The sequence below is a fragment of the Carassius carassius genome, chromosome 2 (genome assembly GCF_963082965.1).
Source record: "Carassius carassius chromosome 2, fCarCar2.1, whole genome shotgun sequence".
In the NCBI taxonomy this organism is placed as follows: domain Eukaryota; kingdom Metazoa; phylum Chordata; class Actinopteri; order Cypriniformes; family Cyprinidae; genus Carassius; species Carassius carassius.
Genome location: NC_081756.1, coordinates 25,860,552 through 25,880,078, shown reverse-complemented (window position 1 = coordinate 25,880,078; position 19,527 = coordinate 25,860,552). Strand labels below are relative to the sequence as shown.

At 40.5% G+C, this 19,527-nt stretch overlaps 1 protein-coding gene and 1 pseudogene across 1 annotated transcript; both read right to left on the bottom strand.

Moving 5' to 3' along the window:
* Positions 1 to 7,233: 7,233 nt before the first annotated feature.
* Positions 7,234 to 12,801, bottom strand: LOC132107546 (GRB2-associated and regulator of MAPK protein 1). The gene is made up of 6 exons (XM_059513665.1): positions 12,430 to 12,801; positions 11,288 to 11,428; positions 10,580 to 10,710; positions 9,163 to 10,341; positions 8,532 to 8,701; positions 7,234 to 8,433 (listed from the first exon to the last, which is right to left on the bottom strand). Exons 1-6 carry the CDS (start codon positions 12,548 to 12,550, stop codon positions 7,581 to 7,583), a joined length of 2,595 nt encoding a protein of 864 aa, XP_059369648.1. The 5' UTR covers positions 12,551 to 12,801; the 3' UTR covers positions 7,234 to 7,580.
* A 2,859-nt stretch (positions 12,802 to 15,660) lies between these two features.
* On the bottom strand, positions 15,661 to 17,582 carry LOC132098809 (2-(3-amino-3-carboxypropyl)histidine synthase subunit 2-like; annotated as a pseudogene).
* Positions 17,583 to 19,527: the final 1,945 nt, after the last annotated feature.

Genomic DNA, 19,527 nt, shown 5'->3' with positions numbered 1-19,527 from the left:
CCTGTCAGTGATCTACAGTAGCAACCCCTCAGCACCTCAGCGCTGCCCCTGGTACCTGTATTTTTGAAAAGCAAACAAATTTTCCCACTCTAAACCCAGTCCCCAAGTAAATTAGGATATTACATAAAAAAACCTAGCTAATAGTCCCCACCACTTTTTAAAGCAAGGTTATGCCACTGCATATATATATATATATTCACATATGTACATTACATACCTATTAACATATACTTATATATTCATTATTATCAATAATTTTATTTCGGGCCTCACAGAAAACATTTTACAAAATACATAATCATACAGGTGCATCTCAATCAATTAGAATGTCGTGGAAAAGTTAATTTATTTCTGTAATTCAACTCAAAATGTGTAACTTGTCTATTAAATATATTCAATGCACACAGACTAAAGTAGTTTAAGTATTTGGTTCTTTTAATTGTGATGATTTTGGCTCACATATAACAAAAACCAACCAATTCACCTCAACAAATCAGAACATGGTTACATTGCCAATCAACAAATCAACTAAAAACACCTGCAAAGGTTTCCTGAGCAATTAAAATGGTCTCTCAGTTTGGTTCACTAGGCTACACAATCACGGGGAAGACTGCTGATCTGACAGTTGTCCAGAAGACAATCATTGACACCCTTCACAGGGAGGTTAAGCCACAAACATTCATTGTCAAAGAAGCTGGCTGTTCACATAGTGCTGTATCCAAGCATGTTAACAGAAAGTTGAGTGGAAGGAAAAGCTCTCTCAGCTGGGCCTGCCTCACCTCCAGGTCATGAATCTGCTTCTCTACGGCCTCCAGCTCGAGCTGCACCAAATGCGAATGTGTCCTCACCTGCACTCAAAGGTAGTGTAAGGGAAACAGGTCAATTTAGCTCAAAGGGAATCATTTAAGATTTTAAAGGGAATTTGAACAGAATCACTGTTTCACGGCTGATCACTGAGACGCCCTGCGATTCACTGAACGAGCCGTTTAACATCAAATCTGCACTGGATATTAATATCCAAAGTATAGTGAAAACACTATCAATTAGCACAGTAACAAGATCGGCAGTTTAAGACTAACTTGTAAGCACAAAACACAAGATACTTCTCTTTTCAATATGAATAAGGCTTTATTAGATAAATCTAAGACATATAAACTAATCTAACACATAAACGCACGCACTCACACATTCACACAAGTTGCAGAAAGATCGAAAGTTAGGGAAGGATGAGTTTAAGAGAATGAAAATGTGAAATCCCAAGTGTACAGCAATACGTTAAATTGCATAGACATGAACAACCATCAATCACTTAATTAGCCCTCACATTGAGTTCCTCAATGAGGTTAGAACTATATTAGATACACCAGTACAGATGTCTGGAGGTAAATTGCCTGTGTAAAGTTGTCGTTGAAAGGGGGTTTCCCGATGTCGGTGATTGGCTGGAAGTTCAGTAGTCGTTGAAGTGACGTCTTGGGAAGCCCGTGGTTGGGCGTTGGCTGAAGACGCGGAGTTGTGTGGCTGGTTGAAGTTGAACGAGCAGTCGAGGTCAGACACGGCATTACAAAACTTAACTCAGAACACGAAACTCTCAAACGGAAAAGAAAAAGTAAAGTTTGACGAGACTAGGTGGTGTTTCTTCTCATCATGGCTAAGTAGCAGCAGGCGTGCAGGCCAAAACACGCTGGAACCGCGCTCAAAGAACAGCTAACAGTGATGACTAAAAGCATGGCTAAAAGCTAAAGCTAGGAAGCAAAGCTACAAGCTAAAAGCCAAAAGCAGGCATGGCTAATAGCAGAAGCAAGGCTAAAACTAAAAGCCAGATTTTATGATGTCCTAAGTATTTAAACTGGCCTGTTGGCCACACCTCAAATGTTGTCTTGACCAATCAGATATTGTCTTGGCAATCTTATCAAGTATGTTGTCCGAATTTTCCCTCTTTTGCAGGGTCTAATTTTGGACATGATTCCTATAACAAGAATATGATACATTTGAAAAATAACTGATGGTCAGGACTGTTTCAAGCTAACAGATTCAAAAACGTACACACCAAACATGAATATGTATCCTTAAGCTATCCAATAGTTATTAACCCACTAACTGTCACACTCACATTTTTGAACTTTGACTTTGTAGTGCACAATCCAAACTTAAATTTTTATAATTCATGAATGAAAATATTTTGTAACATGATATTGATGTACCATTTTCATGTTAATGCAATTTCCACTTGTGGCACAGAATGTTTTATGACTTCCTGTTGCCTTACTGAGGAATTCGACTCGTGTTTCAACCACAGTCCTAATCGACTCTTTAATTTGTCTGGTTCGAGTCAGATCTGCTACAGTAGACATACATCCACCATTAAAGCAAGTAACAGTAAGTAAAGCAATGGTAATGTGTGTGAATAGAGTATTAGCAATGCAAGCGGGATTAGTGGCAACCACACTGGTGATGCAAACAGGCTATAAGCTAAATAGCGGACTCTTAAATCAAAATAAAACTAGTGATAACAAGGCGCTCTGATTGTTAGGAAATATTCACACGTTATAGAAATGAAAATTATGGTGTATAAAAGAGATTTTTAAAAAATAGTCTATAAAAAATAACGTGATGGAGCTCAAACTCAATACACACGGCAGTCATCTCACCCATTGTCAAATAATATTTTATCCTGCTGTAATTGCTTATGTTTTTGTCTCTAACAGGAAGCATACTTGCAGTATGTTGAAGCAGTTGCTGCTGGTAGAGAGATCTCAGGATCTGCTAAGAATTGTTAATGCTGCTATGAAGACAGAAGACCACAAGATCATCATTGAGATCCATTACAGTCAGTAGCCGAGTCTACTGTACATCCTGCAAGAGGACTACGACAGGGCCAAATACTATGCCAGCAACTGCATGCAAGTCTTCATGCAGGTCAGTTTTGATGAAAATCAGTTAGTTAGTTGTTTCACAGAAAGAAAGTATTTTAGTTGGGGTGTTACATAGACATGCATACAGACACAAACACATATAATGAGAGAAATGCAAATACCCGATATTTGTTCCCACATAACATGGTATTATGTAGAACTACTCAAGTATCGTCCCGCTGCTGAACCGCAGCCGTCTGACTGTGCTACAATCTGTCCAAGCTCTTCATCAAAAAAAATTACTGCTATGGCACAGTAATTATAAGTTACCCTTAACTTACTGAGACATGACATTTTTATGGTGCTGTTGAGGTAGTCTTGATTCTCAAATTATGGTTTTGCAGCATTGGTGGGATGAGGTGAAGAATCAACTGGAGAAACCAGACCTGGACAAAAAGAAAATGAAGCAGCTCTATGAGGAAATGGCTGGAATGTTCAGTGATTCAGTCTCCAGGATTTGGATCTTTCAGAAGGAAATTCATTCAGGTTCACAACAGAACACTTATACTTAGGGCTGCACGATTAATTGAAATAAAATTGTAATGAGATAATTATTCAGGCCTTCCCTTGTTTCTCTGTATTTCTTACATAGATACCTACTTCTATTCTACTGTTAGATTTTTATGTCCTTGTTGCAGAAATACGGTAAAAAAGTAGAGAAGCTGCTTGGTGCTGGTGGGTCCAAGTTGTATAAAAGGCGAAAAGATAAGGAGTTCCTTTAGCAGGTGGACCACCTTGCTATCTCAATGAAAGGTTTCCAAAAGGAGCCAGGGAAAATGAAGGAATACTCACCCTGGCTTATTAGCTTCAAAGCAGAAACACTCAAAAATGAATTGGAGGTACCAGGTAAATTCAGAACATTTTTGTATATAATGTCACGTTTCTCATTACTTCATTAAAGTTCTGCATTTAGTGTAAGTGTCTTTTTCTCTAGCTCTGGTTTTTCCTCTACAGGTCAGTATGATGACCAATCAAAGCCTTTGCCAGAATATCATGCAAATATCAAAGGTTTTGATGAAAAGGTATGAGTAATGTTCTCATTATTAGATGTGATTTTGGCATGATTCTTTCAGTGTGTAACAGTTCATCTTCTCAAACTTAGGTAAAGTTTATGATATCTTTTCGTCGGCTGAAGCGCATCATCATTCGAGGAGATGACGAGCAGGACTATCCATTCCTAGTGAAGGGTGGTGAGGACCTGCGACAGGACCAGCGCATCGAGCTGCTCTTTGGCATGATGTGTTCTGGCCTGTCTTTAACGGGTCTTTTGGGATCTTTAAAAAAGTTAACAGCTTAAGTCATTTGTGGATTAATGCGTATTGGAGATGTGAACCATTTAAAACGATACAGTTCGATTTGGTGAACTGGTTCAAGAAGATCCGGTTACATCGAATGATTCGTTCGCGAACCGGATATCACAAACTGCTTTGTTTTGAACTCTCTCACAACAGACACGGAAGAGAAGACAATGATGAATAAAGTCATAGTTTTTGCTATTTTTGGACCAAAATGTATTTTCGATGCTTCAAAAAATTCTAACTGACCCTCTGATGTCACATGGACTACTTTGATGATGTTTTTATTACCTTTCTGGCCATGGACAGTAGACCGTACACACAGCTTCAATAGAGGGACTGAGAGCTCTCGGACTAAATCTAAAATATCTTAAACTGTGTTCCTAAGATGAACGGAGGTCTTACGGGTTTGGAATGACATGAGGGTGAGTTATTAATGACATAATTTTCAATTTTTGGTGAACTAACTCTTTAAAGTAGGCCAGTATTTCTCTTTGCATTATACATTGCAGTATATAAATTTTATGATGGTCATATAGTAATTCATTGACGATGGTTGTCCTTATTCTAAAAGGAATTAATGGTGGCATGAATGCTTGTTTTCAGGCGTGCTTTTGTGAAGATGAGTACCACACCTGAAGCCTTTCTTTCACTGCATTTCAGCAGCTCTCATGGTGTGCTCTGCATCAGTCACTGGATTCTGGGCATTGGTGATCGGCATATCTCTAACTTCATGATTAACACAGAGACTGGTTTTGGATCTGCCACACAGGTGGGCTTTTTGTCTAGTATTCAGTAGTTTGTTTGACTGACAGTTCAATGACTTTTTAAGGTGACAACTACAAGTACAGTAACTGTACCAATTAAGACATACAAGAATGATGAACAGCTTGACTTGATGGTATAATCAAGAGTTAAGGCCAATTTATACTTCTGCGTCGGGTGCGCGTAGAAGGTACGGCGTAGCATACGCATCGACGTGTACAATACGTCGTACCCTTCGCCGTACCCTGACGCGCACCTCCTCAAAAATGTAACTACGCGTCGCGGCGACTCGGACCGCAAGATCTGTGATTGGTCGGCTTGGTAGCATCGCATTTCCGGCTACGCATTTCCGGCGTGTTCTTCTGCACCGCCCGCCATTATTAAAATTCAGAAGTTCAGGTGAAAGTTCAGTGAAGAAAATGGAAATGGACCAAGTGACCGAGCGATTAGTTGAAGAAGTGCGGAAATACAGCCATCTGTATGACTCGTCTTCCGCAGAATACAAAGACTGCCAGATGGCAGCGAATTCGTGGAGAGAGATTTCCTCCAACGTCGGAATCTAAACACAGTGGAACATTAAAACCCGCCCCCGCCAACTAGCGTTTCGGCGGTGCAACTGCAGAGCAACGCAGACATAACTCAGAAGTATAAATGCTCACGACGGCGTCACCTACGTGCGTAGCCTACGACGTACACTACGGCGTACCCTCGACGCAGAAGTATAAATTGGCCTTTAAGATCAATAACCTGTGTTACTTGTTGCATGTAGTTCCTCCAAGTGCCTGAACTGATGCCATTTAGGCTGACACGGCAGTTTATTAACTTGATGCAACGCATGGCAGAGTCTGGTCTCATCCTGAGTGTGATGGTACACTCACTGCGCGCCTTCAGAGATGACCCAGACCTGCTGCTCAACACCATGGATGTGTTAGTGAAGTAGCCTTTACTTGACTAGAAGGTAGAAGAACTCAAAGTAGATTATAACCATGCAAACAGAAACAAATAGCTTGCTTTCCTTATTGCCACATAGAGGTAACCCTCAATGTAATCATCAAAGTTATCTGCCCTCACTGTAGACCTGTTTAACAAGTTCCCCACGTAAGAGTTGAGGCTTAGACGTCGAGTCATTATCAAAGAGATAGGCTAACTGAATTGTGAAAGACAACACCACTTTCTCATGTTACATAACTTTGAGCTGAAGCAGCTGAAGAGAGGAGGTACCTGGACAGAGAGTGTGAACACCAAAGAAATAAACTGGTTCCCAACTTTGCTCGCAGGAAGCTAGAGGGAGCCAATCCCTCAGTTATAACAAGGTACAGTAGCTTAATCCAATCACACAACTCTCATTTTTGTGGATTTCTGGCAAATATACATGACCATTTTAACACTTACATTGGCAGTATTATGATCATTTGTAATAAAATTCAACCCCTTAATTCTTGTGAAGACTTCAGAATAGTTTGACGGCTGACAAAACATATCAGTTGTAGTTTCCAGAAAACTCATTTTCTAACCATGTTGGTTTGTTGATGTTTAAGTGAGGAGCTTTGTCTTGGATTTGAGAAGACTCCAGAATATAAGGGAATGTTGGCTCTTGCCCGAAGCGAAAAAGAACACAACATATGAGCTAGACACAATGAGAAGGACCTGAGCGTTGAAGACCTTGCTCGATCAGGCAACAGACCCCAGTATACTGGGCAGGGAGTGGAAAGGCTGGGAGCCATGGATTTGAACCAAATAGTGGTTAACATAATGAAAAAAGTTCATGTGGTTTCTGAATATTTTTTTTCAACCCCTTGTAAGGACCAGGCTTTCGGAACCACAACTGCTGTCATATGACAGTTTTGTAGTAATGTTCGGCTATATACTATAAATTAAACTAAACAGACCTTATGCTGATAAACTGAACAACACAGCTGTAATATTCCATTGCACTGCTTTGAAGGGAACTAGTCATCAAATAAAGCATCTATACATGTCAGAATTGTCATACTTGAGTCTACAAAGTCAACAAAATCTGATTTGAAATTGTAAGGCATCATCCTCTCCACTTTTATATTTTGACACATCAACTTTCATTAATCACTAGTGTAGAAATGATGTTGCTGGGAGCATTTTTATTTACAGCAAGTAAGTGTGACTAGCACCATGTTTAGTGTCACAACTTGGTAAAGGATAACTTAATTATTATGAGGTGCAAATATTATTTCTTATAATGGGAAACCAAAAAAAGATTTGTTCAAGTAATAAAAAACACCTAATCAGGTCAATCATCTTTATTAATCAGCAACCAAAGAAATGTAGGCCACAGATTGGGTCAAAATATCTTCAGGTTTTTCCAAAGACTTTGGGTTTGAGCAAATAAAAGTCTGTTGTGCATGTACCATAAGGTCAGAGAGATTACATAGAGATGGGTACAGGTTAATACATAAAGCAAGTAATATATAGATTTATATACATACATGTATATATTAAACAAAATGGCTACTAAAATCATTACAAGACTGTGCATAGCATTGAGATACAAAACTGTCTAATGCAATACTGAAGGCCAATATTTACGGCTGCATCGCTCCAGCACGTTGCATGTGTTTTGCTCTGGACTGGCTTACATTTTGGGCCTCCAGCCATTAATAAACTGCATGAGTTTCTTCACTTGAAGTTTGCTTAGCTTAAAGTCTTCTGACAGAATCTCCTCCGTTAGCTGCAGGAGCAAATTTCCATCAATTTTTTCTTGCACAAACAATGAGACAACATCATCTGACATACCAATGAACCGTAGTGACTTAGAAACCTCCTCAATAGAGATACCTGATAGATTGCTTGGTGGTTGCCAAGACAAACCTGTAGCTACAGGATACGAAATGGAGAACACATCTGTAGTGCCGTGATGCGGTCGATCAAGTGAGCAGCCTTTGGACTCAAGTTCCAGAGCATCCACATCGGCTGTGGCTGTAGTAGTGGGATCTGCATCTTTCTTTGTATCGTTACATTTAGGGGTTCTTGGAGGCAATATAGGGCAGGACTGGTTTTGCTTAGTGTTACATTCCTCTGTGGATTTGTCTCTGCACATTTCCATGGTGTAGCTGGTGGATTTGGTGCAAAACTGGGCAGACTGGGAAACCTGTTGAGCCTTGGAGGCCGCAGCGCCCCCATCACCTTTCGCTCGCCCGTTGAAGTCTAATAAACCTGAGGGACAAGCTTTAGGAGTACCGGGGGTCCTCTTCCGAGGATAACTAGAGTAACTCCGGCAGTGGACTGTCGGGAAGTCTTCACCTTTATAGGACTCTGCACCATAGAAATCGTTTGGCCAGGAAAGGCGGGAGAAAGAGGCATCGACCGAAGGACTGAGGCAAGGGTGAGGCTTGGAGCCTTCGCTGGCATTTGGTCTGATCCAGTTACATGGGTAACATGCATGGTTCTGATCAACTGACTCACTCTGAGACTCACCCTCTCCAACTCTATTGAGAGATGGAGAAGAGGATCATTTAGTCATAAAGTAGTGCAGTTCACATAAAACCAATGTCCATTCTGTCAATCCAAACAGTGCATAACTCACATGTTGTGTAAGCCGGATGAGTAATAGGATAGTGTTGGGCTTGGGGAGCGTGTGTCTGTCTGACGTGGCTTGGCAGGAGGGTATGGCACTGTGGTACTGCTTGAACCTGCCTGCTTGGAGCTCCGCGGTGGAATCGGTGGAGCGTTCAACAACCGGCACTCCTCCTTCACCTGCCAAGGTAACAAGAAAAAAACAGTTTGGCTCTAGAAATGTGAATATTGCAGTTACTTTATTGGGGGAGTGAATGAATACAGATAGAGATGTCTTGAGCGTGCCAAAAAATTTATCAAATAGACCTTGAAAACATACTAAATGTAACCTTTACTCCTACTTGGAAAATAATTAGACCTCTAGTGACTGACCAACAGAGTACACAAATAAGTCACTATGTAAGCCCAGAATAAACTTTGCCTTATCGGAGAATGAAAAACAGACAAATAACCTTACAATCATGGATTTTTTTAATCGGTAGAATTAATAAGGTTTTCTAAAAACACGTTAATGTAAACTTGATATCAAGGTTCCCATTTGAGCACTAGTTCAAGCAGTGATTCTTCCAGTAATGTGTGTTTTACTGGTTAAGGATTTTTAAAAAAAATCATTTTGATACAGACTATTAAGATGAACTCACAGCTTCAGACTTTGGAGGCACCGGAGGTGGAGGTAGACTGACATCTACACCAAGCGAGGCGCTTGTGGGGCCTGCTGTGGGGTATGGCAGTACAGCTGTGCATCCAGAGACAGTCGAATTTCGAACCCCCTCGATGTGGTCTAGCACACATCCAGGGTTCTTCACATGATCCAGCCAAAGCTCCTCGTACGGCACGTCTGCTTTAAGAGAGCCAGAAGAACTCTCCTGCAGCTCAGGGAACAGATAATCTGCATCCGGAGCTTCTGCTGGCACACAATCTCCACATAAGCTAACGCAACCCTGAAGATTCACCTCGCTGTTCCCATGGAGATTGTTACCGTAGACACAGACAGACAGGCGATGAAATGACTGTGTGAGCTCATCTCGGGCCGAGCTTAGAGAACTTGGCAAATGCACGTGTGAGGGGCAGCCATCGCTTCCGCTGCTGTTGCAGATGGCACTCCCACTTCCCGTTCCACCTGCGCTACTTTTTCTAGGGCTTTTGCCATCCTCAATCCAATCCACCCGCATGTCACGGACTGCCCTAGAGTAGTCATCAATGTCAAACTGCTCCTGGCAGTAAGCAAACCAGCGGTGGACCACTGTCTCCAGCCAGGCTTCTCCTTGAAGCAGTCCTTCAGGCACCAGTAAACGAGGCAGTGCTGTGGACACATGCAAAGGGAAGTGCACTGGCAGTATTTTGTTCGACCGTAATGCACAACACACCACCACTGTCTTGGTCTGGATGTTGACCAGCTTGTATCGGTGGCCTTCACGGATCAAATGGAGGTCATGCGGATTACGTGGCGGGCTGCTGGGCACCATGACATTCACAGGTAACCTGGTCTTTTCCACAATTGTGCGAATAGTGTGTTCTCCTTCCTGCATCTGTAGCTCCAGCAGGGAGCAGGTACTGAAGCGACCGCGGCACTGGAAAGGCAGGCTGATGCTCTCGTTGGTGCGGTGGTTCATGCAGATAAGGCAGGGCATCTTTCCGCGACCAAGCTTACTGATGGAGTTAAGCTTGCCGATGCGTTTGAAGATTGTGTTGAAGCGTGACTTTTCTCGTGATGTTTTGGCATAGAGGATCTCAGCCTGGCCCATTAGTGTCAGCTCATCCCCAGTGCTCAGCGTGATGTTGTACACTTCTGTGTCCTCGTTGGCTTCTCCAGATGCCATCTGGGAGAACAACAACAGCAATTTGAACAACAAACTAAAAATGTATTCTAAATAATGCTAGTTTTACAGAAGACCTTGGACGGCTGTACATTTTGAAATCCTGAATAGATATTTCACATTACACACACAATGCCTGGACCATTATGATTAAGGCAGATTAGGTTATGCCAATACTAAGATACATTAGTGCAGGGGGTCTAAATCAAAAACGCTGCCTGCTGCAAGCACAAAACCAGACCTTGACATTGAAGGTTATTTCCTCCATGACATAAACTCGCTCAGGGAATGCTTTGGCCACTTCCTCCACACTGTTAAAGTACTGGACTGGCTCCTTAATGTCCCTGTCCTGCTCCAGCAGCTTAAACTGGCCTGTAAACAACAGCAAACAGAGCAATTTTGTAACCTCATGACATCATATATATATATATATATATATATATATATAGACACATATACACAGACACACACACCATTTCATGTAGATGTTGTTTGGCCATTTCAGTTCAAAGTAAAGAAATAAATATACATTTGGGAAGGTTGAAATGGAAAAATAAAAATACAAAAAAATTTGCCAAATTATCTAAAATGCTGCAACAGTGAAATATGTATATTAAACTAACAGTATGCTAGGTCTGTATGAACCAAATTCAAAGAAAGGTTTTTTTTCCCTTAAGTGGCCAACTGGACCCTCCCCATAGCCAGAGGAATATCTATTATGAAGAGACCAATTAGCTAATGAACTCCAACTACAAGCAGATGGGAAATAATACAGCAGCACATTTTTGCTACCTCTGTTTTAATAAGTAGCAAGAAAACAGTGAATCTTAGCAGACTAACTTTTCTTTCTTTTGCCTTCTTTTTTAAAATGCATAAAGTGTCAGAAAGAACAAAAGACATTTCTAGACACAGTACACACGGCACTATAACTACAACTGAGTTGCCTTACCCTCATAATGGACAGGGATCTCGATTTTCGGTCCGATGACATAATGGCCCTCCTCTAGGCTATGGGCAGTAATTGTGGTCCACTGCCGGCATGAATGAATCAAGAGGTAGTCATTTTCTCTCAGCCCTTCCACCGATTCCCCTGAGGCAAAACAATATCACATCAGTGTGGAACAGTGACCTTAATAGTGTAGTTTTGTAAAGATATATATAAAAATAATACAATGGTGCAAAAAACAAAAACACAGTTAAGTGGTGCTTAAAGGTTTAGCTGTCAGCCCACTACAAAACAGATTTCAAATAACATGAAGGGCATAACTTGACTCTTGTTTATATAGTGACAAGATATAGTATTTGTAAGCAGAGCAATCACACAATCTAATATGAGAGGTGAGCTAGGTGTTGTGTCTGTTGTACCCAGTCATAAGGGATCACTCATAAGGGATCAGTCAGATCAGAGAGTCTAATGATAGTGGTCCAGTTCCCATAATGATAATGATCTAGTTCCCCTGACATTATGACTTCCTCCAGCTTTACGCAAAGCTCAGCTCACACACAACAGCACTTACACTGCAATCAGTTTATAATAACGCAGTGATTAACAAACAACTCTGTTAAGTTATCGGACTATATCACTGGTGCTTTACGAATAGAGTTTCTCGAGTACAAACAGCACCTCGCCAAACTGTAAATATTCATGTAAGTGTGTAAATATTCTGAGTGTGTTGCGGGGTTCGCTGTCTAGTTAGAAAACTCGAAGAGGTTTTTCATAGATGATACACATTAAATGTTACGAGGTCGGTGTTTTGACTCCCTGGAGTGGAGTCAACTCTCTGGCCTCTGGCTAATTTGCGTTAGCTTGCTAAAATCTATGCATCTTTTTTTCGCGTTTTATTTGGATGTTGGGTCTGTATCCGAGTCAGAACAACTACAAAATGAATCACTTTTGATGTCGACTGTGTAAGTTATGTCAGTAAAGCACTCAATTCGTGTATTCCTCTGAATGTGTTCCTGCAGTGAAGTGTCGCGTTAGCTTAGCGCGCGAAGCGGCTAATTTTTGGAATTCCGCAGGAGCGCGAGCGCCCACGCGCAGCTGCTACACAAAAACACCACAACACCAACACAGCTCAGGACAAACCTTACCGCTGTCCAACCTCACAATCTGTGGCAGTCTGTAGGCACTAACAAGTCTATCCAAGAGTAGTGTCGTCGTACTCCATGTTACATCTTTCAAACTGTTGTAGAGCATTGATCCAAGGTCCATGTTAGCTTGCTAACATCAGCACGTTAACCCTCCGCCGCATGCATCTGCAGTGGAGAATGGCTCTTTCATTGAGAAAGCTTCGTTAAACGTCCTTTTGTTTACTCAAAGGCAGTCGTGCATTGTAAGTGAAGCCATGTCAGCCGACTGTCTATTTACACTGACAGGAAATGCCATGAATCCCAAACCGTGGCGCTCTTTAAGCTGGACTGGCTGTTTCCTCTTCCCTGTAGCTCCGGCGGTTGCTCGGGCAACCAGCGACAAAAAGGCTGTACCTTGGGTTTAAAACTGACTTTTCCAAATACATTTATCAAAAAACTTAAATAAACACGAATTTCTCTCTCTCTAATTTCGGAAGAGGCACACATGTGCTGATAGGTGCGAGCACAGACATGTCTATGGGTGCGAGTTTAATACAAAACAAGACTTTTCATTTTGAAAAAAGTATAGGTGTGAACTCTGAAACTGAACAAATACAGCAATTAGCAATACAAAAACTTGAAACAGAAGATGCTACCCTCCCCTCATTCCCTGCATTATTAGGCATTTTTTTCAGCATGACAATGAATATATTCAGTGGACATGTATTTCATTCAGTCTTAACGCTCTCGAGCAGCTGTGGGGGTTTCTGTAGGACGAGCTGAGAAAACTCCCCATTAAAGAACAGAGCATTTAAGGAGGTCGTCCAGGAATTAAACAGCACAGATATGAAAATTTGTTATGAACTTGTACACTCAGTGGTAAGAAGGGTCAGAGCAGTATATTTTAAGTTCTGGAGGACATATGAAGTCCTAGAATATTATACATTTTCTGAATTAAATCTAGGGTGTACTCATCTCTGCAATCCTTCATTTAAACAAAATTGGCTAATTTACTTATCTTACTGAAAATATTGGCATATATTTTGTTGTTTTTAAGTATGTTTAATAGGTTAAAATGTTGTCATCTTTCCATGAATTATATTAGTGATCATTAAGAAAATACATCTTTTATATTTATTCAGAGGGGGTGTACTAATTTATGCAGTGCACTGTAGTAGCATGCTTGGATAATGTTTCAATAATGTTTTGCTCTGTTTTCGTTGCCTTCCAAAAAAAAAAAATTCAAGCTATCACAGAAAGACGTTTAGGATAGTGATGAAAATAAATTGAAAGAATGGAACACAAATAAATATACAGATGATCTCATGTCCCACATTTTAAAATTTAGTGCTTGTTTCTATACTGATGTCAAGAGCATTGCATTGATTAAATTAACTTGCAGAATGACAAAGTTAATTAATCTGAATGATAAGTGATTCTGGACATCATAATAGCTGTAGGAAAATAATGTGATTGTCTTTATTTGGAATATGGTGATAAAGGACATTCCAGTTGCTGTAGAGCATGTGAACCTCTTTTGTGGGGAAATACTTAACCTTAATCAGAAAGTGATGTGTATTCAAACTTGACCCTGGTTCTTAGGAAATGTTGTTGTTTTTTCAGGCACTGGAATACCATGTTAATACCAAAATACACTGGTCAATAATCATTTAGCACCATGGTGTACATGAGGGTATCATGCATGTTTTACCATCTGATAACCACAGCACTTTTTTTAAAAGATGTGTGATATGTGCTTCACACCTAAAAGCAACTAATAAAATAAGTGCTTGTTAGAAAAAAAATTTAATCCTTTAATAATTGTGGTTTACTAACACCAAAAAAGTGAATTTATTAAACTGGCAAATGAGGAAACAAGAAATAAAGAAGCAAGTGACATATGGAGCTGATCTCTTCCTCTCTCTCAGAGCACGGGCTGGGCCTATTCGCTAAGAGAAGATTCAGATTGCCTTAGCTGGGCTCACAACATAGAAAACCATCTCAACAAATTAGAATACTTCATAAGACCAATAAAAAAAACATTTTTAGTGAATTGATGGGCTTCTGGAAAGTATATTGACTGTACTTTACTGTACATGTACTCAACACTTGGTAGGGGCTCCTTTTGCTTTAATTACTGCCTCAATTCGGCGTGACATGGAGGTGATCAGTTTGTGGCACTGCTGAGGTGGAATGGCAGCCCAGGTTTCTTTGACAGTGGCCTTCAGCTCATATGCATTTTTTGGTCTCTTGTTTCTCATCTTCCTCTTGACAGTACTCCATTGATTCTCTCTAGGGTTCAGGTCTGGTGAGTTTGCTGGCCAGTCAAGCACACCAACACCATGGTCATTTAACCAAATTTTGGTGCTTCTGGCAGTGTGGGCAGGTGCCAAATCCTGCTGGAAAATGAAATCAGCATCTTCAAAAAGCTGGTCAGCAGAAGGAAGCATGAAGTGCTCCAAAATTTCTTGGTAAACTGTTGCAGTGACTTTGGTTTTCAAAAAAACACAATGGACCAACACCAGCAGATGACATTGCACATAAGATTTAACCAGTGAGTTTAGGTATGTTGGTGCCGTGCCAGTGGTCGTCTTGTAGGCTAGCATCAGTACCTTGAATTTGATGCGAGCGGCTACTGGTAGCCAGTGTAACCTGATGAGGAGAGGAGTAACGTGAGCTTTTTTTTGGCTCATTGAAGACGTCATTGATTTGCACTCTATCTGCCATTTGCCTTGCACTGCTTTATTTAACTTTTTTTTTAAATTTTATTATATGTCTTTTTTTACATTCCCTTATTGTATAGTTGTATCTACATTTTATATTTGATCTAGATTTTTAGGCTTTAATGTTAATGTTATCTTTATGCACCGGGGGCTGAGAGTAACGCAATTTCGATTCTCTGTATGTATGTACTGTACATGTGGAAATTGACAATAAAGCAGACTTGACTTGTCTTGAAATTTATATTTTTTTCTTATTAAATTCAATTTCTATAATTTGCTACCATTGGCAGCACAATAGAACAACTTCGGTTTAACAAATATTAATTTGCCTTGCTTGATTTTTGACCAGTAGCAGAAGTAACACTCCCCCTTTCCAAGGGAATTAAAACGTGTGCCCAAAAGATGTATTATTACAATTACATCTCAAGTATAATGATGCGATTCATGTGCTGTGAGTGTTAGTAATCCTCTGATGATTTCTTATGAAAGTCCAATAATAAATTACTTGTTTATTTATATTTATGTCTATTTATGATTTTTGAAGAGGTGTTGAAGCATCTTTATTTCCCACACCCTCCTCCTCGTAAGCGATTGCAATGCCTCTCTGTTCCTCCACAGCTTTCACCACTGGCATCTACCCCAGTTTAGGCTCCAGTCCCTGCCAACTATGGCCAGCCAAAAATGATGCTGCAAAACAAAAAGATCATGATTGTATTCTACATTTACATGACTCAAACTTTTCAACTCCAATTATTAAGAATTACTACTGTAACTACAGTTCAGTATGGCTCTGTACCTGCTGTGTTTGTGTGAGAGTCTGATTCCTTGGGACGAGTGAAGACGACCCAGATGTGCCATTTATGATCTCCAATGAGGTGATGGAACAAGTTCGCAGAGCTCCTGTGATCAGAGAGACATCTGCGGTCTCTTCCTCAATGGCAGACTGGTCTAGTTCAGGGAAGCCCACATAACTGCTTCCACCTACAACATATATTTTTAATAAGATGCCCAGAACAATCCCATACAGTTTATGGACATTGACATCATTCAAAGCCCATATTAGTACATTAAACAACCCAATAGAAATATCACAGTTCTTTTCTAGTGCTCTAGGATTATTTGTTAAAATGACACAATGACATACCAGGCAGTAAATCTCTGAATTCTGTCACATATTCTCTAGTCCACTCTCTGTGCTTGTTGCAAGCCAACTCCATCTCAAAGGGAGTCACCACAGGTTTGTAGAATTCACTTGAATCTAGCAGTGCGTTCTCTGGACAGGAAACTAGCACGTAAACACCAATTTCCAAGAAGTTAGCGAGCTTGGGAACATTGATCTTTCCCATAGTAAACATATAGCTCTTCTTGCCTGCTTTGTGAATAATGTCTTTCAGCTGCTCTATGATGGTCAGATAGTTGGCGACACCCAGGGTGCCACTAAAATGCCCACCACACTAGCGTCTTTGGCCTGCTCAATGGCATAATAGCGTTTCATCAGTGCCTTGTTGATTTGAACTGATTCCACTCGTCCTGTGTGTGTTTCTGGATTGAATGAGCTGAAGGCACAATGGTTCCAGGTCATCATGAAGATTTTAAGAGTCAGGCCTTCCTGGCCAATGTAAAACATACTGTAATTATCAACACTCTGCCCAGCTTTTACACGAAACTGTCTGCCAAATTTAAAAATGACTCTATCATCCTGTGAATCTATGTCATCAGTGTCCACACAGCTGTTCTGTTTCAGCTCAGAGACCACAACATGGGGGTAGATATCACACAAAAGCGTCCTGAGATCACTTGAGGAGAGATGGGATAAATGAACTTCAGGCACACATTCATGAAAATAAGCATTATTAAACAGCAGCATACACTAAACAGTAACATTTACCTATAGCATGTGAATAGGTGACATCATACAGTAGGATCACATGACTTTGGCAGTCAGGATAAAGCTCTTTAAAGGCTGCAGCACACTGCTGGACATCAATAGGTCTTTTCCCAAACACATACAGAAGGGATAGTCTTCTGCATGGGCTGAGGCAAGATGGCCCATAATGCACTATACAGTCTGCTCTCACATGTTCTGCCGCTACCTCATCCACACAACAGCTGAAAAGGAAATAAACAGGCCAGGAAGTCAGAATTCAGCTTGGGCAGCAACACAAAATTAAGTGTGGTAGTTTCTTTGGATAAAACATCTGTTAAAGTATAATGTAAATGAAATAGGGTTGCAAACCAGTGAAGTAAACAGTACAGATATAATGATATAATCTGACAGTGATGTAACTTTGAATACAGAAAGTTACACCGCATGAGAGCTCTGATTCACCTCATATTAGCTAAATCAATAAGTGATGGTCACAGGTCATGAGTCCACTCAAATAATCAGAACGGCATGGAAAGACAAGAAAAATCTCACTTGCTGCGCTTTGGCTGCATGTCACCATACATAGCGACCGTGTCTGAATGTGATATTTACCATTATATTGACAATGACCTCTGCCTGCTGGGTCATGAATAGTGAAAGGACACAGAACATTTTGATGAATCATTGAACTGGAATTAGCCCGAACATTTTAGAAACAGACAAGAAATCTTACCGCTTTCTTCAGGCAGATGAACCATTGCATGAGTGTCAAATAATAACTTCCTATTGCCAGACTTAGAGATGTCAGATTTTTTCAGGTCATACTGTAGAGTTTTAACTAATGTGGTCAACTCTGAAATAAAGGGAACAAGTAGTGAGTAGAAAACGCAAATCATAGAGAACTGGTCATAAGTAAACAAACGTGTGCATCACTTCTAATGGCATAAACATACATACATACTTCTGACCAAAATGCGTGAACCTCTCAACAGCCGAACAGACTCCGTGTCAGACTTTAAATAATGATTAGTCCTTATTCCGCTAAATCCATTTCTAATCGCAGAGATTAGATGTAGGGTGGATTAGGGTAATGTGGGACACTTTTAGCCATTTTGACTTGTGCATCATTCCATATGAGGCCAAAATGATACATCAAAATTATATCATTATGAAATCCCCAAGATGTTTCATATCTAAATCAGAATATTTTTTTCAGAAATTGTAATTAAAGGGGAAATGGCACATATATTAGTGGACATTCAACTGAGACTGCCTTGCTCTCAGTTGTTGAAGCTCTAAGATTGGCAAGAGCGGAATCCAAATCTTCAGTACTTATCCTGCTTGATCTGTCCGCTGCTTTTGACACGGTTAACCACCAGATCCTCCCATCAACCCTACTGGCAAAGGCCATCTCAGGAACAACACTTTAATGGTTTGAGTCTTACCTATCAGATAGGTCCTTCAAAGTATCTTGGAGAGGTGAGCTGTCCAAGTCACAACATCTAACTACTGGGGTGCCTCAGGGCTCAGTTCTTGGACCACTTCTCTTCTCTGTCTACATGGCATAATTAGGTTCTGTCATTCAGAAACATGGTTTTCATACCACTGCTATGCTGATGACACTCAACTCTACCTCTCATTCCATCCTGATGATCCGACGGTAGCTATTCGCATCTCAGCTTGTCTAACAGACATTACTTGCTGGATGATGGACCATCACCTTCAACTCAACCTTGCCAAGACAGAACTGCTTGTGGTTCCAGAAAACCCATCGTTTCATCACAATTTCACCATCAAGTTAGGCACATCAACCATAACTCCTTCAAAAACAGCTAGAAGCCTTGGAGTTATGATTGATGATCAGCTGACTTTCTCAGACCACATTGCTAAAACTGTCTGGTCCTGCAGATTTGCTTTATTCAACATCAAGAAGATCAAGCCCTTTCTTTTGGAACATGCTGCACAACTCCTTGTTCAAGCTCTTGTTCTGTCCAGGCTAGACTATTGCAGTGCTCTCTTGACAGGTCTTCCAGCCAGTTCTATCAAACCTTTACAATTAATCCAGAATGCGGCAGCAAGATTAATTTTTAATAAGCGAAAAAAAAGAATACACGTCCACCTTTGTTTATCAATTTGCACTGGCTACCAATAGCTGCTCGCATAAAATTCAAGGCATTGATGTTTGCCTACAAAACTACCACTGGCTCTTCACCCATTTACCTAAATTTGTTACTTCAGACTTATGTGCCCTCTAGAAGCTTGCGTTCTGCAAGTGAACATCGCTTGATTGTGCCATCCCAAAGACGCACAAAGTCACTTTTACGGACTTTTAAATTAAATGTTCCCTCCTGGTGGAATGACCTCCCCAACTCAATCCGAGCAGCTGAGTCCTTAGCCATCTTCAAGAATTGGCTTAAAACACATCTATTCCATCTTTATTTTACCCTCTAACTTTAGCACTCACTATTCTAATTCTATTCTTAAAAAAATCTAACTACCTTTCTAATCTTTTTGTATTCTATTTTCTTT

Coding starts and splice junctions, on each gene's coding strand:
- LOC132107546 (XM_059513665.1), bottom strand. CDS start 12,550: ATGGACCTTGGATCAATGCTCTACAACAGTTTGAAAGATGTAACATGG. Junction 11,429..12,429: donor GATTGTGAGGTTGGACAGCG/GTAAGGTTTGTC, acceptor GTTTTGCCTCAG/GGGAATCGGTGGAAGGGCTG. Junction 10,711..11,287: donor GATCCCTGTCCATTATGAGG/GTAAGGCAACTC, acceptor TGTTGTTTACAG/GCCAGTTTAAGCTGCTGGAG.